Below are 24,941 nucleotides of genomic sequence, written 5' to 3'. Positions count from 1 at the left end.
ATTTGTGTGGTTCTAACCTTTCCCACGCTGTAGATGGAAGATATTAGAATTGTAGACTTTGACCAAAATGTCAAATACAGTTATATCTTATATTATAGATTATGTCTATTGGAGAGTTTTTTGTTCATAAAAGGGCCTTGAAAATGCCCGATACACGCTCCGTGCTTATCGCGGTTGCCAAGGAAGAATTTATAAATGACCTTCACTCTCTGGCAGGGGGAGGGGAGCGTCCTTTGTCTAACTCCGACCACCTGTTCCTCAGTTTTGCGTCTCCTACAGAGCCATAACCAAACATATCCGTGGCATGTATTACTGCTTTCTTGGTTATCACGGACGTGCACGTCTACTACATATCTCGTTATTAGTCTTCACCGTTTGGTAATGTTGTGATTAGTTTGAAATATTTATCTTGTTTTACAATAAAAATAAAAATAAAAATTTATTTGAATTGAACTGTTTGGTAAATAGTTCTTTTTTATTTTTATCAATAAATACGCTAATTGTAATTGAAATTCCCTGTTTTATACTTTTTTGCTTTTACTTTTTATAATTTAGTTATAATAAAAATTAGCTTTGAACTTAAAAAACAAAATCTTTGACTTGTCTTGGCGTTATAGAAAAGTTAATGGATTTATTAGTGGCGTGCAAAGGGTTAAATTCTACTAGCTTTACTTCAATGAACTGATGACAAGCAGTTTTTGCACTATGTGCCAAATACTTCCAGAATTTAGATGATGACAATGTAGGTAGTGTGGATGAGTAAATGTGGTTGGTGGATTTACATTGAAGGGTGTTCGCTCAGGAGGTGTTTGGTATACATCTGATGGGGATTTAAGCGAAACAATAAAAATGGGAAGTGAGCAAAAGTAACTTGAAGTGATCTTTAAGTCATGTCCCCCCAGAAGAAGGGCAGGCCAGCTCTGAACCATCCTCTCCAGTCAAAGCAGGCAGAGGGTGGCACACCCTCTGATACTTAGGGAACGAACCCCACCAACTCCAACAGTCATCTCCTGCTGTAGACTAGACCTATCGGATTACCCTTGCACCTCAGAATCTCAACATTTGCTTTTAATGATGTGTCGCTCCTGGACATCCATAAGGCTGCTCAGATTTAATTGACACATCAGTTTTTGCTGTGCCCAGTGGTGGGTTCAACTGGAAGGTATAAACCAGCCAGAAGTGAATCCTGCTGGGTTAAACGCTGAAGGTCTTGAGGCAGAGCTGAACACTAATCTTGTAGTGCGAGTCAGCTATTTGAATTATTTGTAACTATTGCAAAATTCCACAATTCCTAATTGGTTACAAAGAACACTAATTTTCATGAAAAATATCACTTTAGTTGGTTGTTAATTTGTTTGTAAACAGTGATGCAATAAGAGGTACATTATAATTTTCACTGTAATCTTAAATATTGTTTAAAGAAAATGCATGAAGTATAATTGAGGTTTCAATTGACATACAGGTTTAAGTTGCAAGAGTCTTAGAAAAGATTGGTCTTCAGCACTAAAAGGAGTGTTGATGCAATGTTGACAGGAAGTCACATACTGGAAGTGGAAGTAGCCAAGGACCAAATATACGCCATGAAACTGAAAGGCATCTCAATTTGTTTCTCCATGCTCAAGGCAGCGTTGTGTGGTAGCTACGTCAACTTCGGCGTGTTCAGGCTCTACGGGGACGATGCCTTGGATAATGCTCTCAAAACCTTCGTCAAGCTTCTTCTGTCCATTCCCCAGTCAGACCTACTTGTGAGTATTAACTGATACTCAATCATTTTTTTAAATAGTATTTTTACTTGTATTTAAGAATCACGTTACATCATAATTTTATGATGATTTGTCATGGAACTTAAAAAGACTAAACTACATTAAAATCCTAAAAATATAGAAAATAAAATCCAATAACATTAGGTTTAATAAATAAAAAAAAAATTAAAATATGATACATTAAAAATTAAAAATGTAAAAATTAAAAATTAAAATTAATAATAAATAATTAAAAATTAAAAAGGGCTATACATTTAATAAATTTGTTTGTTCAGTTAATCAATACGATAGAACAACAAATTAAAATATTTCAAATACACAAGATAATTAATAATAAATATAATAATAAACAAAAATATATAAAAAATAAAACGCCATTGAAACATATTAGTCTATTAATTATATTAAGTATAGGACATTTTCTTATTGGCATTCTAAAAATTCTGTTAAAGAATAGAATGCGCTTTGCTCAAGCCACTGATTTTTTCTAAATTTACTTGGGCAAGTAATATCTCAAAGATGCATATGTAACTTCTAAACTTTCGGCCCCACAAACTGAGGCAAACGTTCAAACAATGTTAGTTTGATATCTGCGCGCAATTCTGTTCCTATGGTAAATTGTGTGTTATATGTTACATCTGAACATTGCTTATAGAGACTGTAAGATGGCTTTAATTGCAGTTTTAATTCAAGTTTTATCAAATTATGATCGTCTTTTCCTGTTCTGTGTGAATTGGCAAATTCCATCCTTTGTTTGATTATAAATATTGATTTGTAAAAATATATTTCTTTAAAAATCAATGTTTTACTTTTTACTTCCTTTAATAACGCCAGAACTTAATTAAAGCACATTGACATAAACTTTTTTGAAACTAATTGGACGTTGAGGGAAAGTAATATTAGAGACAGATAATCCTGTTTGATCCTGTTTGTTCAACTAGTAGGCACTTGTTGGCAGAAACTACAAACCAATTAAAAGCCACAGACATCCGTGAAATGTAAGCCAAAGTAATTAATAAGGTGACCGCACAAATCTTCACTAGTTGAAGTTTTTCTGACGAACCGAACCACTGCTTTTCAATAGTAAATCTTTCACCTAATTTTTTTGAAATTAATCTTTGATGCATTAAATTGTTATGGGGAATATGTGCTGTTGTAAATCTTGTGTAAGAGGATGACATACTCTTCCAGAAGCCAATGTTGATGGCTAATGGTTAAAAAGTGTAGTTGTAGATTTGTATAGAACTTTATTTGATAATTAATTAACATGATAAATGTCTCAATTTTCAAAGTTCATTGATTTATTGATTTAAAGTTCTATTCATAGAACTTTAAATCAAAATATAAGAGAGAGTATCTGAAAAAAGTGTGACAAAACTTTTTCTTCATTGTTTAAAAGATTCTTGGTTTAACCCTTTGAGTGCCGCAGTGTCGCTAATTTTTGACATTTCGTATTTCGATAATATTTTATATAGTACAAGGTTATTTTGGCCAAATAACCAGACAGCTGTATTCAATATGTTCCAAACTATCTATAAATATGAGTTTTATGTTGTTTCCTTACTCTTTAATTTGTGAAACATATGTTGTTTAAGAACTTATCAGGAGGCTATTATTTTTGGACGAGTTATATTTTTATAAAGCAAATTTTGTTTGTAACAATATGCCTCATATTCTTCATTTAATTAGGAAAAAACATTAACAAAATTATTAAAATCTGTTGGAAAGTAGTTTTACAAAGCATTTCTCACCCTCATCTCCCTCCACACATCCTCATATCCCTCCTACACCCGTCTCCCTCTACAAACCCTCTATCCCTCCTCAAACCCTAATCTCCCTCCTCAAGTCCTAATCTCCCTCCTCAAAACCCTCCTCTTCCCCTCAAACCCTCATATCCCCCCTCAAATCCTCATATTCCCCCCTTTAAAACCCTCTCCCAAAAGCTTATATATATATAACAGCCCGGCACTTTATGCATATGACTTGGGAAAAATGCCGGCGGCACTCAAAGGGTTAAGTTACTTTTTGGAGAGACTTTGTGTCAGAAGTAGAGGTGGTAGAAACTACTGAGACCGTGTATATTGTGTGTGCAGGACTACCCGAAGCTGTCTCAGACCTACTACGTGCTGCTGGAGTGTCTGGCTCAGGATCACATGAGTTTCCTGGCCACTCTGGAGCCCAGCGTGTTCCTCTACATCCTGTCGTCCATCTCAGAGGGGCTCACAGCTCTAGGTGCGCACCTCAATTACTTTACAGGTACAGCCCGTCCGAGCCCCACGTCATACGACAGCCCGCATGTCTGTCCCCCGCATGCTACTACAACACCGATATCAAACAAAATTGAGTTCTTTTTCAACTCGAGTATGTTTCCGAACGGTTGCAGAGTGTGGTAGTGAATGGCTAGTAGTGTAGCACTCTTGAGTGGGCGTGGGGCTCACGTAGATGCTAGACCCTTGCTTGTCGGTGTGCAGTCAGGGCTGTACCTGGACATTCTGTGCATGCGCAGTCTACACACTGCAATTCAATAGTGTATTAGTGTTATTGACACATTTTTGAGTCCTTTTGTTTTTTTTTCTACTGGATTCCAGTAATACAACGTTAATGTTGTAATACGCTAATCATAAAAAGTTCATGTAGATGTGTTATTCTTCAGATTTTGGTTTCGCCGTTCCTTAGTGATATACAAAAAACCGATATGTTTTAATTGGTTTGGTTGAAGTTTTTCTGGAATCTATCTATCCATTACTAATTTACTCTATTTTTATAGCAACCAACTCATTATAGCAACCAACTCAGTCCTAATTACTAATGGGTATTGATTTACAGTCAACTCCCGATTTTCCACGGGTGGAACAATTGTGTTGCGGATTAATAGGGGTAAAAGATTTCAGTAACAACAAAAAATAATTAATTGTATGGTCAATTAAAACTTTTGAAAAATTGAGTTTTAATACTACAAATCACAATATTAGATGAAGAACCTCCATGCAACATTTGTAGATAAGAGAGATAATTTAAAAAAATTACAAACGGCAGTGTAGTGAGTGAAAAAGAGCAGTCTTAATAGCAATACACAGAGAGACACGTGTAGCCTGCATTGTGTCCGTTTGCCTGTTCACTAGTAGCAAGTGTTTAGATTGCGGCTGTTTTCAGACTCCCCTCTTCTGTTTTCAAGAGTTGGAGGAGGGAGAGGGGGGTTTGAGTAGGGAGAGAGGGGTTTGAGGAGGGAAAGGGAGGGTTTGAGGAAGGAGAGGTGGATTTGAGGAGGGAGAGGTGGGTTTGATGAGGGAGAGGTGGGTTTGCCGTCTGAGCCCAAGGTCACACACGGAGCAGCAATAAATCACGTTAAGTGTTTGCTAGGTTACTTGGATGTGCAAGAAGACACTTTACTTTTTGATAAACTGGTTTTGCTGAAGTTATGTTCAACAATAATAAGGAAGGAAGTGGCTGGGAAAGATTGGGAAAAGAGGATAAGAAACATTAATTGGAGTAGAGCCTCAGGATTAAGACTATCCAAAATGTTTATCTCTCCTTATGTTAAAGGGTGGACAGCTCTCAGATCAGAGTAAGGAGGATATTAGACTGATATTAGTGATGTTGACAGGACATGGCCCCCTAAGAAAACATCTTATGAGGGTGGCCTTAGCCAGAATGATGAATATAGACTCTGTTGAGAAGAGGAGGAATCAGCAGAGCATATTTGGTTAAATTGTCCTGCATATCAAAAATTCGGAAAAGATTCCTGGGAGCATGTCTCCTCAGCCCCAAGGACAAGGAGCCCTCAAATCTGATAGGCTTCTGTAAAAGCCTCGAACTTTGAGGACAGAAATTTAAGTAAGGGAAGGTGTCTTTTAGGGCTAAGCACGGGGACAAGCCGTCCTTTTCCCTCAGGAAAAAAAAGATGCTGGAAAACACAAAAAAATTATTGATTTCTTACAACAAAATAATAAGTAATCATAACTCATCAGTTAAATTGTAAATATGATACGATATTTATTAATTTTCAATAGCATTAATTGTGTAACTTGTTTTTATTCTCAACTAAATAGACGATACAAATAGATTGTAAATGCTTTTATTAGATAACTTTACCGAAATCAATTCTATTTAGCAAATAATTACTAGTTTTAACATTTTTAATGTCTCACTTTGTTTTAACAATGTTTTTGGGTTAACCGTGGAAGGCTTGTTGATGGTTACTACGGATAATCGAGAGTTGACTGTATATCGTTGGCAGAGGTATATTGGACCCCCATTCATGTCTAGTCTTATCAGGAATTTATTAATATTTGTACTGAGATTTTAGGTATCTAAAATTAGTATTTGATATACATACTAGTAACTTCCCATTGCTTCATACGCAATTTCCTGTTGAAAAATAGAAACGCCATATCCTTTTTAAATTGCACACGAAACAAACACAACATAAAAAAATACAGATCATTTTTATAGATCTGACATATGGTTAAATATTAACTTAATTTCCAGTTGTTGAATATTATTCTCATTTAAAAATTTTTATTATAAAACGTATAAACCAAATGGCGTTTGGTTCTTCAACACATATTGATGAGCTAGCTTAGATTAATGAAGAAGATGTTGATTTATATTTTTTTCTTCATGTGTATCAATCTTATTATAGAGAAACATATATGAAAATCTTTATTGTGCACACCAGGTGCGCGCCAGTCATGTCTATATTGGTGTGCTCTTGCCCAGCACCTCAGTCAGCGTCCATTCGTGATAACAGAAACATATCCGTGCTGCCCGTTTTTTTTTTATATTCAAATTTAAAATGTGTGCTGCAATGGAAAAACCCACCAGTTGTGAAGTGTGGTCTGTTTTTTGTTGTGAAAAAAATTAAGACCAATAAACTCTGGTTTTTTTGTGGTGGGACAACAAACTCTGAGAATTACTGCTATACATTGCAAAACCTTAATAACGTTGCCCAAAACAATCACAGAGGAAAATTGGTATCCAAAAAACACATAATTTTTATTAGTAAAAGACTGATACAAATAATTTGATTCAGATTTCGAAACCAATAATACCAAAATTTGGTCCTGTTTCTTAATTTGATATCGATTCCTATAAGTAATAACTGAAAATAATAGCTAAATACAGGGTGATTCATGAAGTTCTCCCCCCACTTCTACAGCACATTGTACTAGTAAAAATAATGAAAAAATTTTTATATAAACATAGGTCCGAAAACGCTTCGTTAGCGAGTTACAGCTAGCGAAAGATTTCACCTGAATTCCTGGGTAAAGAGTTAAAATAAAGCCATACTGAACTTTTGGAAAGGTTAATTAAGTAAGAAATATCGTGGATTCTTATGTATTTTTACCTGATAAAGCGAATAAAATAGGTTTCAGAACTGTACCTGTAGTAGTTTTTGAGGATTCAGGGTTAAATGCAAAAAATTGGGGCACGAAACAATGTTTTTTTAAGTTTGATGTACAATAACTTTGTTAAATTGGTAATAAATACATAAAATCAACAAACATTAATTGTAGAGAATTTAATTCTGAGAAAAATTGATATAATCAAAGTCTAAATTAAAACAGAAATAAGTACCAAAAAATCGATTTTATTCAGTATAATACATTACTAGCTGTAAAGAAATACCGTACGGTATTTAGTTAAAATAAAAACAAAAACAAAATGTTTGTTCCTTAATGATGAGGTAAATTGAGAAAACAAGATTAACTGTTAAATAAATTTGTTTGTAAAATAAAAATATCATGTTTTTATTACGTTGTTTTTTTTTTTTTTTTTTTTTATAAAAATTTACATCAAATGTTCGAAAAATAAATGAAGCAAATATTTTCCCATTATTGTTTTTACTAATCATCGAAATGCAGTTTTTTGTTTTATTAATTTCTAAGTTGGTAACGCACGAATAACAGCTGATCAACAATGGTATTCTGTACTGTTACGTTAGAATTGTGTATTAGTGGTGTTTTGCAAGCTAAAGCAGGAGATCGGGTTCTGTGAATCGTGTTATTAAATACAATTTTTCTGTGAGTTATAATTCGATTGTTTATTCAGCAAAAAAATGCCTTACTTATTTACATCAGAGGAATACGCTGATATGGTTTTTATTTTGGGTTACTGTAATGGTAATGCTAGAGCTGCTGTAGAAGAATATGAACTACGTTACCCTAATAGGAGGATTCCAGATACCAAAACAATTTCAGGAACTTTTCGTACTCTTCGGGAAACAGGATCACTACCAAGTACTAGAACCAATTATGAACGAGCTGTCCAACTTGATGATGATATTGTTATTAATGCTGTTCATCGCAGTCCAGGTGTAAGTACACGACGTATTTCTAGGCGGATAGGAGTTTCGCAGTCAACGGTGTGGAGGTCACTTAATCTAAAACAAATTTTATCCGTTTCATAAACAAAAGGTTCAACATCTACAGCTAGGGGATGGTCCGCATCGCTTTGAGTTTTGCAACTTTTTGAATATTAATAATCAACTCTACAAGCGTATTTTGTTTACGGATGAGGCACAATTCACTCGGGATGGTGTCAATAACTTGCACAATGAACACTCATGGGCAGAAAAAATCCACATGAGGTAGTGGAACAGAACTTTCAACACCGATTTAGCGTCAATGTCTGTGTGTGGCCTTTTGCACAATCGGCTGATTGGACCTTTCATATTACCTGGACGCCTAAATGCTGAGTTCTATTTTGCATTTCCTTCAAGAAGAGTTGCCGCAGCTGTTACAGAATGTTCCTTTACATCTCAGACAAAATTTGTACTTCCAGCATGACGGAGCACCTCCCCACTTTTCACGTGCCGTTTCTGCCTACTTAAATCATCAATTTCCTGGACAATGGATTGGTCGTGGAGGGCCTCACCCTTGGCCACCAAGATCACCAGATCTATCTCCATTGGATTATTGCATCTGGGGATGGATGAAAGACATTGTATACAAGACAAAAGTGAATTCTCGTGATGAATTAATTGCCCGTATTATGGATTCGGCTGTGCAGATACAGGGAAGTCCTGAAAAATTAAGAAACGCAACAAAAGCAATACACAAAACGTGTGCTGCAAAATGTATTGATAATGATGGCCTCATTTTCGAACATCTATTATAAAAAGGTGCGTACGGTTGGCCCAACCTGATTAATTTTGCTTAAAACTAGTAATGTATTATACTGAATAAAATCGATTTTTTGGTACTTATTTCTGTTTTATTTTAGACTTTGATTATATCAATTTTCTCAGAATTAAATTCTCTACAATTAATGTTTGTTGATTTTATGTATTTATTACCAATTTAACAAAGTTATTGTACATCAAACTTAAAAAAACATTGTTTCGTGCCCCAATGTTTTGCATTTAACCCTGAATCCCTCAAAAACTACTACAGGTACAGTTCTGAAACCTATTTTATTAGCTTTATCAGGTAAAAATACATAAGAATCCACGATATTTCTTACTTAATTAACCTTTCCAAAAGTTCAGTATGGCTTTATTTTTACTCTTTACCCCCAGGAATTCAGGCGAAATCTTTCGCTAGCTGTAACTCGCTAACGAAGCGTTTTTCGGACCTATGTTTATATAACATTTTTTCATTATTTTTACTAGTACAATGTGCTGTAGAAGTGGGGGGAGAACTTCATGAATCACCCTGTATAATTAATAACTAAATAATTCAGATATGATAGGAAGAGCTGGTTTACATTTACCAGACTGGAAGGATATTCCTCTTCTCCATCATAGAGTCATTAAACATAACTTATTCTTATTTTGATACATGACAGTGTCAAAAATTTGATATTATGAAGACTATATAAATGTCATATATTAAAGTATAAAGTATTTATGGTTTCAACACAAAAAGTTCTCTTTGAAGATGAAGAGCTAATGTTTCGAAAGAATTGTCAAGATGGTAGTTTACGCTGTGGGATTGGCAACAAATTCAAAACGAAGATGGAGGTAATTTCTTTCTTCGACAATGGACATCTTATCAGTTTGCCGATATACCGTACTTGATAATGTGAGTTTTAACCTTTGTAAAGTGCAGTAAGTTCTTTATTTTAGATAATATAATACTAAGGATTACTTTGAGTATTAATGTAAGTGGTTTTTTTTTTATATAAATAAAAATGAAAGTATTAAAATCATTATTTACGTGTACAAGAAAATTCATATTTATTTGTCGGCTCTAGACCTATTTCTCCCAAAATAGAATATTTTTTGAGATTTCTTTAGATTTCTTTAGATGAAAACATAATTTTATATTGATTTGTTTAATTGTTTCTTATATTATTTGGATTGTATTTTGTGCTTAAAATTATTGGTAGAATAGCAAAGGTCTATGCTGGACTATTGTACGTGGAAGTTTTTAGTTTCTATACATTTTCTTTTTGCTATATATATATATATGAATATTAAGTAGGACTACGTGTTCCTTATAATTTAGATTATATTTCATGCTTTTTCAAAATTATTTTTAGAATGAAAGGTCTTCCTTTCATTAGTTATTAACTGCTTTTTATCTTTCCAAAAAAAGACTATGTTTATGCTTCATATTAAATCATGTATCTTTTTTATTTTTAACCATATCACAACATATTTCATGTGTATTTATTCACAGATATGTTTTATGATAAAACATGCTATAGAAAAAAATTAACAATATATTTTGTAATTTATTTTTACTAAACCTTTATGCAATATTTAAAGTGAAAATATGTCAATGAGCAGCCAGTTACATATTATGTTATTTTTAATGTATTACCCACAGTATTTTGATAGTCCAGTACCAAATTAGTTTGCTATGTGGTATATATTTTCAATAAAAATATTTAAAAAATCAGTAGGGCCTGATTTATAGCTTGTTTTTGGGTTTTCACTTAAACTTTTGTGCTTCGTGGTATTTTTATTTCCTTTTTTTTCTGTAAAAAAATATATTTTTATAGCTTTGTTTAAATACATTGTTATTTTGTAATAGGAATGGATATAGTTTTCACAATATAAATTTTTTTTATTTTAAAATTATACTAAGATATACATAAATACTTAGCTTACATTTTACAATTTTGTAACATGCTTTATTTTTAGAAAACATAATACAGAAATTACAATTTTTATTTCTACTGAAAGAACAGGTTTAGTATTTTTTACGGGTTGTTTTAAAAAGCATGCACATAAACCGGACCCCATCTAAAAGATTTAGTATGGGTGCAGTACTAGGGTTAACCTGACTCATACATCATGTCATATGTAGGTCTGAGAAGACTATTTCTGACCATATAAAATCACTTACGGTGCCACAGTTGTTTGCCTTGATAAAAGCGACTACGTCCAGCTTTTTCGATCTAAGTATTTTAAGTATTCGAAGTAAGGTATTTTAAGTTTGCCATGTTGTTCGAATGAAGAACATATACACATGTAAGCCTATTACAGTCTAGAGGGAAATCTTATTTACTTTTGGTATAAGGAGGAAATGTTTTATTAATTCATACAAATTTTCAAAGCGAAGTCTTGTTGTTTTATGCACTTTAGTCTTGGAAAGAATAGATCGTGAATCATGTTAGTGTTCATTTCCCTATGTTTCCCTAAGCCACTGTTAAAAAAACAGGGTTTACACAATATTAAAATGCATTAGATGTTTTAAATTCGTCAAGGTGCAATCTGGAGTAAAAGTTAAATATTAACTTTGTATTTGCTACCTGCATTTCACTACTGATCAAGCACTGTAAAATTTACATTTTACACAATTTAAATGTAAACAGATGTTTCAGCCTATTTATTGTACTTCAGTTTCGAAAGTGTCACCAGATGTGTAGTGTCCATACAGATCGAGGACTTAACCAGCGCGCCTGGCCTTGAGTGTGTGGCCTTAATGATAGGCGGGAGGGTTGGCGGGGTAGCGTTATGCACTGCGTGCCGAAAACATTTTCTATAACTCATTGACGACATCCTCCTTTCTCGAAATCGTATTGATACAATATTAACTCACTCACTCGCTAAAACTCAATCTGTTTTGTGATGGTCCTGAGTAGTGGTTGCGTGTGCTTTATTTTTTACTGATAATGTCACTACCCGCAAAATAGTGAGTAGTGTTTATAAATTTATGAAGGAAGAAGCAGACTGGCAAACTTAATATTACGTTGTCGAAGGCTCGTCAAAGACATTTTACAGCAAATAGTGTATCAGAGCGAGTTGTGACTCAAATAAACGGTGAGCCTTATTATCAACTAAATATTATTGAAGTCACTGTTAAATTAAATTTAGAGATTAAATTAGAGAAACCAAAATAATAGCAATAAAGGACAAATACTTTCTTTTCAATTGTTATAGTGTTGTTTAATGTGTTTTTCAAAATAATTTATTGATCGATACTAATCAGTAAATTGAAATCGTGAGTTTAAACTGATATTTAAGTGATTGGTACATCTTCATATCCGTGGCTAGCATGTAAACGCAACCCGCAAAACAGATAGCATTTATTTATTGAAAGGGTAGTATTTGGCTTCCTTGCGAGCAGTTAAATATTTCTATCTGTACATTGTAGCGAGTAGGTTATGGGGTTATCATGTTATAAAGTCCACGTGCGAACATTTTTAGTAGCCATGGAACTGTGGTCGACTGAGCATCACGTTTGTTGTTGCGGTATTATTTTAAATTTTTTAATATTATTGTAAAATTAAACATTCACAAGATTAAGAAGTGTTCCTTAAATAAATAGTCTTACATAGTGAATAAAGTAACATTTTATAAATTATTTCAGGAGTATTACTGCCTTCAGAATATGATAAAGAGTTTGTTCTTTCCATACAATAATTATTAAGGGACACAAATTTAATCAACCTAAGTAATATTGGCATAATTCTAGATATATTACACCATAATTCACTAGTGTAACTTGATTGTTACTTACTTACTGCCGTGGCTCTTGGTACCCAAGGTGGTACTTCGCCTCGCCAACACACTGCCTCCAGATCTCTATCTATTGCCACTTCTTCCCTTCTTCCCAGTTTTCTTATATCTCTTCTGATCTGGTCTCGCCATCTCAACTTGGGCCTTCCTGGTGGTCTTCTGCCCTCCGGATTGTTTACAAGGACGTTCTTGACTAAGGAGTTGTCCTCCTTCCTTAGTAAATGGCCAGCCCATCTCATTCTCCTACTTCTCACCTCGGCCACTATGTCTGGGTCCATATATAGTTGCCTCAACTCTACATTATATTTTATCCTCCACTCTCCATCTTCAAGGGTTGGCCCATAGATTTTTCTCAATAATTTGTTCTCAAATACTATCAAACGTTTTTCTGTAGTAACTTAATTGTTACTATATAAAAATAAAAATTCATTCTCCTCTCACAATACACCTGCCTCTAGTGCGTGCGGCGCTGGCGAGGGATCATTACTCAGGTGTAGTGCCTCCTCAATCGTGGTGAATTCATACAACTAGAATGTAAATAAAATAATTTTATAAGGTTTTATGTTCTGAACATTTTGTCACAAACGTCTGAGCCAAGGCTATATTAATTCGTAATGATGTATTAAAACTGAATAAACGGCAGCTCTCAATGTGGGCCATGTCTTGTCACAGTAAATGTGCTGTAAATAAGTTATTTATTATTCGATTTAAATAATTTATGTGTCATTAGATTTGTGATAAAATCCTCTATATACTGTTATTCTTGTAAAATGCTAGTTTTTAAGTTATTCAAAGTTTAAAAGTTTTGATGACTGCCATTTTGAAAAAGAAAAAAAAAAAACAATTTCATGATATTCTTTTCAGTAACATTGCAGTCAAATTTGGTGTAATTTAGTTTATTACTTTTTAATATATTAATATTCTTTATATAAAAACATACAAACAGACAGATGGGAAACTAAGCATTGGAGACCCATGTTAATATGATGAAATATGTTTTTCTTGACCTGAGCAATAACGTGGTATAGCTTTGTCCAGAGAGTTAGGGGAGACCCTGTATACACACTTAAACTAATGACTATATTACATGACAATTACGACTGCATTGAATATTAAAATCATCCTTGGTGGCAAATGGAATAATACTCCGGATTTCTAAAACGCAAGAGATGCACACAGAGGGATGCTCTGTGACTGCAGACATGCACTACCAGACAAAAGCTAGGCTAATTGTAAAAGTGAAACTTGGGCAGGGTATTCCTAGAAAGAGGCCCGTTAAGTATGTATGGTTTGACAACGTAGATCGCAAAGTACTCTGTGATTTGTTTACAAAATATGAGACACCCAAAGGTAAACTCTGTGACACCATGGAGTCAGTTAAAGACTCAGTAATATAATAGAATACTATATTCTTATCAACATTTTACAAGTTGTCAACAGTGTGATGTAAAGTAAAAATCATTTGTACATTTTATAAATATTTGTAGAGAACTAGATCACTGTGATATTTGTCAAAGAATAATATATTTGCTAGGATAATTTATAAACTCGCCAATAGAACAAAATGGATTAGAGGAATGCTAGGTGTATATTTTGTTTTTGACCAAAAAAATTGAGCTTATTGTGAACTCTTACGTCTTGGACTACATGGCTAAATTGAGGTTTAGACATAGTTCAAGATACTAACAAGACTAAACAAATGCACATTGGAGATCACATACCTTAAACTCTTAAAAATCAACTTCTGATCTTATATAATTCATTGTTTGAATAAGCTATTTTCTCTGCTTCTTGGCGATACTGAAATGTTAGGGTACTTTTATATTTCCAAAGGTATAAAGCTAATCTGCAGGTACCTGAAATAATCAGGTATTTTAAAATGTGTCTGATTTTGTTCTGTATATTTTAACAGTTTCAATGTACAACAGTGTAGTATATCAGCCTGTATTTTACAGATACAATGGTGTGCACAGGCTGTTGTGCGACGTTGGACCACATAGTTACCTATCTCTTCAAACAGTTATCACAAAAAGGTGAGATTTAATCCGATTAGCATCTTATTTAACCATGGTTTCATGTTTAGAATAATAAATCCAGTAACGTTAATGAATATGATATCATACTCCGATCTTTACATTTAGTAGTTAAAAAACAAATACAGACTAGATGTTTAATGTCATGGCAATCCGAACAAATTTGATGAAACACACCATCATTCCATGTAGAGGAGGTAAAGATACTAGAACATACAAAAACCAAAATATTTCTTGTCTAGTAGAAGTACAGTACGGAAAATTTCACTCTGTTTAATTATTTTAAACCCTTTCCCGCTCCCATTGTTTCCAGGCGCTTACGGTGCTTCTAACCTCAATTAATTCGCTCTGCCGGTCGGGCTCGGTCTAAATACGCGGCGTCTCAACTTACATACGTTCTGTCATTGTAATTAATTATAATTATATATATTAATTATTTTACTATATATTGGTTCAATGAAGTTGATTGTACGAGACCAGGGAGGGGGCACACGGACAGCTGGGCGCCGGGTTGTTTGTTGCGCAGTTACTTGGTGAAGGTCATTGTCTGGCTCGCCGTCATTGCCCCTGCCACTGTGATCACTCCGAACTACATCCTCAATGCCACCAACCACTTCACAAAGCTCTGGTACATCACTGCACTCACTTGAATCGTTGCAATCACTACTAATAACGAGATCGATTTCACTGTCACGAAGTGTACGACTACAACCTGCCATTGTTTCCGCAACAACTAATATAAATAGCAAAATAATGGAATAAATCTACTGTAAAAGTAAAGTAAATGGTCTCCTGATAGCAAACAACCCGTAGTAGTACAAACTATTGCTACTCGAGAGCAGCACTTATCGACTCTAGTAGATAAAGCAGTGCGTGCCGATCTGTGCCGTTTAGGCTGCAGTGGCTATGTTGTGGCCGTGCCGATTCATGTCTTGCGAGTGGGAGAGGGTTAAAGCAATACATTTTCTTTATTTGGAAATGAACGTTTTGATCATCTCAACAATTTTTTTTTGATTTTACAGCTACTCTAATGTGAAACAAATATAATTGTCTCTTATTGAATAGAAACCTTAAACATACAGGGTGTTCAAAAAAATTAAATAGTTGTATCCAAAATATTAAGAACAAGCATATTTAAAGGCATAGATAGGTATGCGGTTAACAAACTGATCCAACAATGTTTAAACTGATCCTCTTTCAGATAGATATTAAGTGTTTTGCTGAGTGTGATAATTATTTACTCTTATGTGAGGCAACAAGCCTAGATGTCATTTGTTGAAGAACAAGGTGTTCTTGCAGATGCTGCTACTACACCCAAAGTATCTGTATCAGATATTGTAGACATAAGAATTACTTGCTCTCTCTTATCAGGAAAGAAGCACATGTCTGAGGTGGCGATAAACAGAGAGTTCTTTAAGGTGCTGCAGGCAGGTATACCCAGGAATTACTACTTCCTCTCCTGTCAAATAAGAAGCCCATGCATGGATGGTATTGTATTGAATAACAAGATGTTATTACAGGATCTGGATCCTGGATCTTCACTCAGAGATTTTGCAGAATATATTGCTGTAGTGATAACTTACTCTTTTATCAGACACAAAACCCAGGAGACCTGGTGTGGTGATGGGTAACAAGGTGTTCTTGCAGGAACTGGAGCTTCGATTAGTTAATCAGCAGGAAATATGGAGGACATAATAATTACTCTCTTATCAGAGAAAAAGCCAAGGCATGGTATTGTGATGAACAACGAGGTGTTCCTGCAGATGCTGGTTCTACAATCAAAGATTTAGCAGTTTATGTTAAAAATGTAATGATTACGTACTCTCTTATCAGGCAAGAAGCCCAGGCGTAGCGATGTGGTGAACAACAAGGTGTTCCTGCACATGCAGGTTTTATAACCAAAGACTTAGCAGTTTGTGTTAAAGATGTAATGATTACGTACTCTCTTATTAGGCAAGAAGCCCAGGCGTGGCGTTGTGGTGAACAACAAGGTGTTCCTGCACATGCAGGTTCTATAACCAAAGACTTAGCAGTTTGTGTTAAAGATGTAATGATTACGTACTCTCTTATTAGGCAAGAAGCCCAGGCGTGGCGTTGTGGTGAACAACAAGGTGTTCCTGCACATGCAGGTTCTATAACCAAAGACTTAGCAGTTTGTGTTAAAGATGTAATGATTACGTTCTCTCTTCAGGAAAGAAGCCCAGGCGTGGCGTTGTGGTGAACAACAAGGTGTTCCTGCACATGCAGGTTCTATAACCAAAGACTTAGCAGTTTGTGTTAAAGATGTAATGATTACGTTCTCTCTTCAGGAAAGAAGCCCAGGCGTGGCGTTGTGGTGAACAACAAGGTGTTCCTGCACATGCAGGTTCTATAACCAAAGGCTTAGTAGTTTGTGTTAAAGATGTAATGATTACGTACTCTCTTGTTAGGCAAGAAGCCCAGGCGTGGGGTTGTGATGAACAACAAGGTATTCCTGCAGATGCTGGTTCTACAACCAAAGACTTAGCAGTTTATGTTAAAGTTGTAACGATTACGTACTCTCTTGTTAGGCAAGAAGCCCAGGCGTGGGGTTGTGATGAACAACAAGGTATTCCTGCAGATGCTGGTTCTACAACCAAAGACTTAGCAGTTTGTGTTAAAGATGTAACGATTACGTATTCTCTTGTTAGGCAAGAAGCCCAGGCGTGGGGTTGTGGTGAACAACAAGGTATTCCTGCAGATGCTGGTTCTACAACCAAAGACTTAGCAGTTTATGTTAAAGATGTAATGATTACATACTCTCTTGTCAGGCAAGAAGCCCAGGCGTGGCGTTGTGGTGAACAACGAGGTGTTCCTGCAAGTACTGGAACTGCACCCAGAGATTCTGCAACAGATATTGAGCACCGTGCTGAATGTGATAATGTTTGAAGATTGCCGCAACCAGTGGTCCATGTCTAGGCCATTGCTTGGCCTTATACTGCTCAATGAAGAGGTTGGTTCTAAATTATTTTGTATTGAATTCTCATCTAAATATAAAATATTCAGTTATTCTTTTTGTTATAATTTAAGGTTTTAAAGAGTAATATTGTAATCTGTATTTTTAATCAAACGTGAATATAAATTCTATTAATTATTTTGAATTAATTACCATACTTTATTTTACAAGGAAATGCATTTGTTGTTGACTTCATAATGATATGTAAATTTGTTTAGTTTTACTTGTTCACTTTGTAGCAATATTATAAGAAGTATGTTTTTTTTAGTTAGCACAATTATTAAATTCCACACCTTCAGCTTCATTTGGAGCATCAACATCTATTTACAAGCCATAGACACCATTATGGCAACAATTGATTGTATTTACATTTGGTTATGCATATTTAAAATACCTTTATTGATAGAGAATCTAACGGACTGTGAAAAACATGCTGTTAACATGTAATTTTATTTGTACTAAAGGCATGAAATAAGTTGAAATTTACAGATTTATATACATAGATACATATAAATGAATGTTTTTGTCTTTATGTCCTTTATAGACTCAGAAACTATTTGACCGATCATTATGAAAATTTGTATGTATATGTATTTTTCCACGTAGAAGGTTTATTTGCCATGCCCATTGATGTAACTCGCCACTAGGCGGCACTGCAAAATATAAGAGTTATCAAAGTGCCTGCACATTATAAACTGCAATTACAAGACAGTTACGTATATTGAATAGCCAAACACTATTTGAAGGCACTAAGTTTTGATCTATATTTGTCTTTAAAATCAATTTCTGATTGAACTTAAAGCTTGAGTATTAGACCACTTTATAATAAAGTACATGTACGTGTACATTGGCAATAAACATACACTTTTGACAAATTTTCTTGATCGTGGCAACAAGGTAAACTCTACATCGGCATTGGAAATACAATTCACTTGAACCAGAAGTGCTCATACACGGACAAAGCTCACGAAAAGCGTTTTCACGAGAAACAGCTAGTTCTTAATGAAACAAAAGAAAAAAATAAGCTTAAAAAAGAATATAATATCAACACTTTATGGCACGCAAAGTGGGGATTCCCGCTTTTATCAATTTTTTTTACTGTGTCAGACAGAATATGTGGTTATTGGAGGATATTTCTCAGGGACATTTCTCCCCTCCCGCACAACACTGTTACTATTTCAGTTAAACTTGAACATTTAAAGTCATCATACACATGTTCAATTATCTCAATTGTTTAGTGGAGTTTCCCCCACCCCCATTTGTGTTATAGTGAAAAATTTTATAGTATTTGAGTCATTACTATGCTTTTTCTTGTACCATTACAGTAATGAAGTACTATCAAATACATTAATGAACAGCATGAGTGTACACAACTTCCTAAACGTATTTCCAGTATTGATTGATTAACAACTATAAATATTTATAGATTTTAATCCTATACATTAAAACCTCATTTAATTTTTGTTTCAGTATTTTAATCAACTTAGGGAAAACATAATCAGGAGTCAACCCCCAGACAAGCAAGCAGCAATGGCCCAATGGTTTGAGAACCTCATGGATGGAATTGAAAGGAATCTATTAACAAAAAACAGAGATAGGTGAGAGAGCTTTTATATTATTCCAGTATGATATTAGGTGCTCTGTTAATTTAATAGTTTCTATTCTTTTGTAATTAATTTGCTTTGTAAAATTATGTTAGTAGTAGGCCTACATTGAAACTCCTGTATAATGTGTATTTTACGTTTCACCAAGAAATAGGCATTTTAAAGTGCAAAGAAAATTCCACATTCAAGGTTTCTCATAATGTTTTATCACTTGTACAGTCTGTTTTTAAGTACAATTTAATCCTCATGATGGTTTACATCCCCGCAAATTATTGTTATCGGCCATTTTTGTTGGGAATGTTGGGCGTAAGAGTTGCAATGGTGGTGGTACATTATCAATGAAACTACTGCTGTGCTGTTATGTTGACCTGTAACCCTAGCAGGGTATCACACACGAGTACTACACGAACACGTGTGCAATCTGTAATTTGTTGGGCACATTGGATGCGAGAGTTGCAGTGCGGTGGTGGTGGCACATTCTCAGTGAAACTATTCCGTTGAAATAAGTACCATTAGAATTGTTATAAAAATTGAAAAATAGTTGGTACGTTTTAACATTTTTTTAACCTATCTATGTAAACAGCTAAATAATTTAGAATATGTTGGAAGATAATAACAATATGTTTAAAATGTGAATATAAAAGACAATTAATTAGTAAATAATAAACTTAAAACTGGAAGATGTACTTTAAATTTTTAATGTTGATAATTTTATTTTAAGCCGGTATAACAAAATGATTATTTGTGAACAAAATAATCAATGAAATATAGGATCTCGATGGACTTTAAAAATAAGTATCCAATTTAGTTTAAGACTAAACGAATATAATTTATATTGAACTACAAAAAAAAGATGGAAGGTAAAAAAGCTTGTAATTTTCAAAATAATAAAGATGGTTATTGTTTTATTTTTGTGATTAAATGAGGTGTAGAAAGGCCAAAAGTTCATCCAGAAAGAGGTGAACAGTATAAAATATATTTAATAAATGAGATTTTCAGATATCTTGATTATCCTTTTTTATGAAAAGATCCATCATTTGAAAATATCACTTCAGTTTCTGTTGGAAAAGAGGTAGATTTCACACGATGGAACAATAACCCTCAATGTTGGCATGTTATCATAATCAAACACTTTTCAAATGTTTATTTACAAAGTCCATCATCTCAGAACCCTACTAGACAAAAATGTTTACTACCATATAAATTTCTTTGTAAAAACGTGGCCTTCATTTAGTTACAGTTAATTTGAAGTCATGTTAATTATGTTGTGTTATGTGTGTGGTTTTTTTTACTATTCACTACTTGAAATAAATTCAGTACAGTCTTATTTCATATTGATAATTATGTAAATATTTAACTTCTTCATGTCTGATTAAAATTACCTTTGGGTATGTGGTTTAGAGACTTATTGAAAGGTTACCAAGACTAATGATTTTCCGCAGGAGACGAAGGAGTTTTATACAGCAGCAACGAGTGGCTGTTGACAGTACTTTTGGAAAAATATGCAAAAAGTATAACGAACAATAGAGCGATATCTAGAAATTAGGGAAAAATGCTGCTATTGATGTCATATGCAGTAGCAGGTGTTCCGTTACGACCCACTCAAGTGTGTCATTACCCTTCAACATCTCCTTATGTGATGAAAGGCTAGCCTGCTCCTTATAAGGACTTTCTTTTGATCTCGCCCACAACTTCTACTGACTGTACCATCGAAGCTTTTGATAGACACTATGTCACTATTCAACTCGTTTGACATATTCTATTTCAGGGGCAGTTTTGTTTGATTTCAAAAGTAATACAGCTTTCAAAATAGTTTTTGTTTCATTAATTTAACCCTCCGACTGATAATAAGAAACTCCCAGAATGATACACGGGTTTTTGTCTTTGCACAGCATATTTTTCAGATATTAAAAAAAATATGTGCTAAATGCTAAGTAAAAGTGTTATACATTGGTTTTTTTGTTAGAACCCAGAGAAAAATATAAAATAATAAAAATATGCACTTACTAGAGTACTGTTTTTTATTTGTACATAAATTGAAAAATGTGTATTGTAAATTTTTTGTTTTCTAAGTTTTACTTCATGTAACTTTCACATGACTTGAGATAGAAAGGTACTGTAAATGTACAAAATATACACAGCTTTGTAGTGAACAAAAATATTATAACATTTGTACACTTATTTACAACACAAAAAAATAAAAATGTAAAGTTTATGCTACTTTATTGGCAGTGCGCACCCATATTGGTGTTTGATGAATTCTTTGATCAAGAGGAATATCAGATAATGATGAATTTTTCCACTGTCACTATCAATTTTCACAACCCAACTCACATTCCACAGGTTTATAATCATCCAGACTACCTGACAACAAATCTGACAAAGAAATATCATCATGCACTTTATTTGCCGATATGTCACTTTCATTATCAGAACTAATATTTTCATCATCCAATAGTTCATGTATATCATTTGAACAACAAGGATCGCCCATTTCACAACATAACAATCAATTATAAACAACTAGCCTACATAATAACCTAGCAACAGTTGCAACAAAGAACATCAAGGCCGTGCAGCGCGTCACCAGCTGCATAGTCCGTCAGCTGTATGCCATACGGCATTTGGCTTGATATCAGCCTACAACTAGTAATGTTAGGAATATAAACTATATAAAATGAATTTGTATTTATTTTATGAGTGGAGGATTCGACTGGTGCAAGTTATATCTTTATAACTTAAATGGTTTTCATGTAATAATAGCGGAAAGTTGACCGACGGCTGTGTCGTCTTTATCAGTTCACAAGCGGTATTGATGAACGTCCGTGTCGTCGGTCATCAGTTGGAGGGTTAAGACCTTTACTCGTCTTGTATGTAATTTTATATATTTTGAACAAAACTTGTAATTGCACTATGTTAAATTGAGCGTTAATGGAGTGCGTTTGTTTCAGATTCACACAAAATCTGTCAATGTTTAGGAGAGACATAAATGACTCCCTGAAGGGACCCAACACTGCCAACAGTCCGGGTTCGGCCAACGATATGATGACTTCTTAGTGCCACAAGACTGAACTGAACCGAGTGAGCGCGAGTGTGAGCGTGACTGAGCAAATGTGCATATGGGATATGAACTTTTGTAAAAAGTTGTTCTTATTTGTGCATATTTTACTTGACTTTTTTATACGTTACTTGTACAGAGGAATAAAGCGATGTCAACAGTGTTTTTGATAAAGCCTTTAAAAATTTTAAACGTTGTTAGCTACGAGATGTTATATTTCCAATGTAAATGTGTTACGCATTGTGTTGTTCAGCAGTTAGTGTCCAGCCAGCCATTGTATATACGCCTGTGATGTCACAAAATTCTTTATATTTGACGTTATAATTCAACTGCTACATTGTCAAATTACTATTTTTAATTATAATAGTTCCGTTTTAAACATTTTGCGAGCTTTTAAATTTAAAATCCCGTACTTGCCCTGGCCTGTAGGCTATAAAATAATTTTGAATGTTTGAGGTAACAGCTATTTTTTGGAACTAGTGTACTGTAATTTTAAATTGGAGTGTTATAAATCAGTTAACTTCATATTCTTTGTCTAAAAGTTATAATTGTTGTGATTCATAAGGGTAACAGAATTACAGGTGTTTGTTGTCGTCATATATTACAAATAAAACTAAAACTCTAACCTGTTGCAAAATGCAAGATCAAAATGAGTAAAAATCATCAAGTTTAAATGAAGAAACATCCGAAACATGTGGAACTTAAAAACAGAAAAGTTATGTTACTTTTGAAGAAATGAGCAGAAACCAGTTCTTGCAACATCGTTTGAAACAGCTGTACTACAGTTCATCAGTAATACTATCTCTATTTGCTGCTCAAATATTAGAAACTTTCATTGTGCAAAAAACTTAATGAATTAACCCTCTCCCGGACGCGCTCCTAACGCTACCGGGCTGATTTGATTGGGCCTCTCCTTTGTGGGAGAACACAAAATTTCACATATTATACGTAATTATAAATGCTATTAAATTCTCTATATGTGGTGGTATTTGAAAAATTATTAAGGCTATAAGATAAACTAAATCTACAAAAAATACAGAAATGTACAAGAAATGTTTGTTTGTACTGTTATATTAAAATAAGACTACATGTCTTGTACAAATAACTGTAAAAACAACAACAATAATTCAGTAAAACAGGAAGTTACAAATATGTCTAATAACTTTATAAAATACAAAAAGAATTTTGATGAAAACGGCTAAATCACTGTCTTAATTGTCTCTTAATTAATTAATCTCTTAATTATCGGTGAAAAGTTTCATGTATTATTCCTAGGCATCACTAGGCATAAAATCATGTAATGAACAAGGACAACAGTACTGTCAATAGATATTTCCATTAGCAGTTCCAAAAGTAACCACACGATGGCAGCACAAAGCAGAGAGCAATGATAAAGCAGTTGATGGTGATCGGTGGCGATTAGACATTAGCGCTAAGCTCCTCGCCATGGCGATTCGTGGTGATTGCCCGGGAGAGGGTTAAAAATAAGTTACATATAAAGTATTTTTTAACGTGCTCTGTGAAAAGTCCATTACACCAATTTTGTGGTATTAATTTTACTCTGAACATTAATTAATTACAAATTTAATTTTCAAATGTAAATCATAATTAATGATAATATCACAACTTTATCAATATAATTGGTTATTTTTTAATGTTATTGTGCGTAGTCAATAATATTTTGTAACGGCTCAATAAATATTGTATGTAAAGGAATACCAACAGTAATTTCAACGAGTAAACTAATTTTTTATTTGATTATGTGTGGAACAAAATGTATGCTTAAAAAATTTCTTATGAGAAGTGGAAGTGGAAAGGGAATTACAAAGTTATTCACTGGAAATTTGCATCACAAGTAATTAAAATTTTAAATCATACTGAAAAATGGTAACGATAATACTAGTAAAATATAGAGTTGCCAGTGAATATATAGCAATTTGTTACGTTGAATTCATTTATAATATAGACTTAATGTATGTTTATCTGATGCACAATTAATGGTGTGATTTTCAACCTTTCCTTATTTCGATTTCCAGTTCCTCTCTCTCAGATAAGATTTCCAAGCCATAGCCCTTTAAGATCTTTTCTGGTGGTAGGAAATTAAAAAAAAAAAAAAAACAAATTGACCATTCCACAAGGATTTGGGACCATTTAAAATATAATTTAGGGACATCTTTTAATCTTTAAATTGGAATGTATGTGAAAGATAATTGGAGATAAGTAATGTTTTCATTTTTTTAAATGTACTGTCTTAAATAATATTTTCTTTAAAAATAAAATTTTTTAATTATATTTAATTAGAAATGTAATTTTTCAAGTTAAATACAATTAAAAAAATATGCCATTCTCTGAAACTACAACTCATACATGTCAAAAATTAAAATTTGTATAGTAGTAGTTTTTATTTGCCTAATTTCCTATTTAAAATGTTTTCTCATTATAACACTTTGTGGAGTGGTAACATAATTTTCTGTTTTTTCTATTGTCTGGGAATTTATCTTTAAGGGCTTTGAATAAGAAATAAAAAAGAGGCACTCATTGTGTAAGATTCTGTAATTGGGTCAGTAATCGAGGTTTAGTTTTGTCCATTGAATAAG

At 33.6% G+C, this 24,941-nt stretch overlaps 1 protein-coding gene across 4 annotated transcripts in view; it reads left to right on the top strand.

Annotated features, from left to right (window-relative positions):
• LOC124353147 (exportin-7) overlaps positions 1–24,149 on the top strand; it is an 83,606-nt gene extending 59,457 nt beyond the window's left edge. For 2 of the 4 annotated variants that reach the window (XM_046803011.1, XM_046803010.1), the window contains exons 16-21: positions 1,534–1,745; positions 3,857–3,995; positions 14,631–14,708; positions 17,498–17,679; positions 19,153–19,280; positions 22,238–24,149. In XM_046803011.1, coding sequence (XP_046658967.1) covers positions 1,534–1,745; positions 3,857–3,995; positions 14,631–14,708; positions 17,498–17,679; positions 19,153–19,280; positions 22,238–22,343 — 845 coding nt within the window. In that variant the 3' untranslated portion in view covers positions 22,344–24,149. Of the gene's footprint in view, positions 1–1,533; positions 1,746–3,856; positions 4,020–14,630; positions 14,709–17,497; positions 17,680–19,152; positions 19,281–22,237 lie in introns of all 4 variants that reach the window. The other 2 variants (XM_046803009.1, XM_046803008.1) reach the window with 1 other exon arrangement.
• Positions 24,150–24,941: the final 792 nt, after the last annotated feature.

Source organism: Homalodisca vitripennis, chromosome 1 (assembly GCF_021130785.1).
Source record: "Homalodisca vitripennis isolate AUS2020 chromosome 1, UT_GWSS_2.1, whole genome shotgun sequence".
Lineage (NCBI taxonomy): Eukaryota > Metazoa > Arthropoda > Insecta > Hemiptera > Cicadellidae > Homalodisca > Homalodisca vitripennis.
The sequence above is the reverse complement of the archived record's forward strand: the minus strand, read 5'-3'. Positions and strand labels throughout refer to the sequence as shown.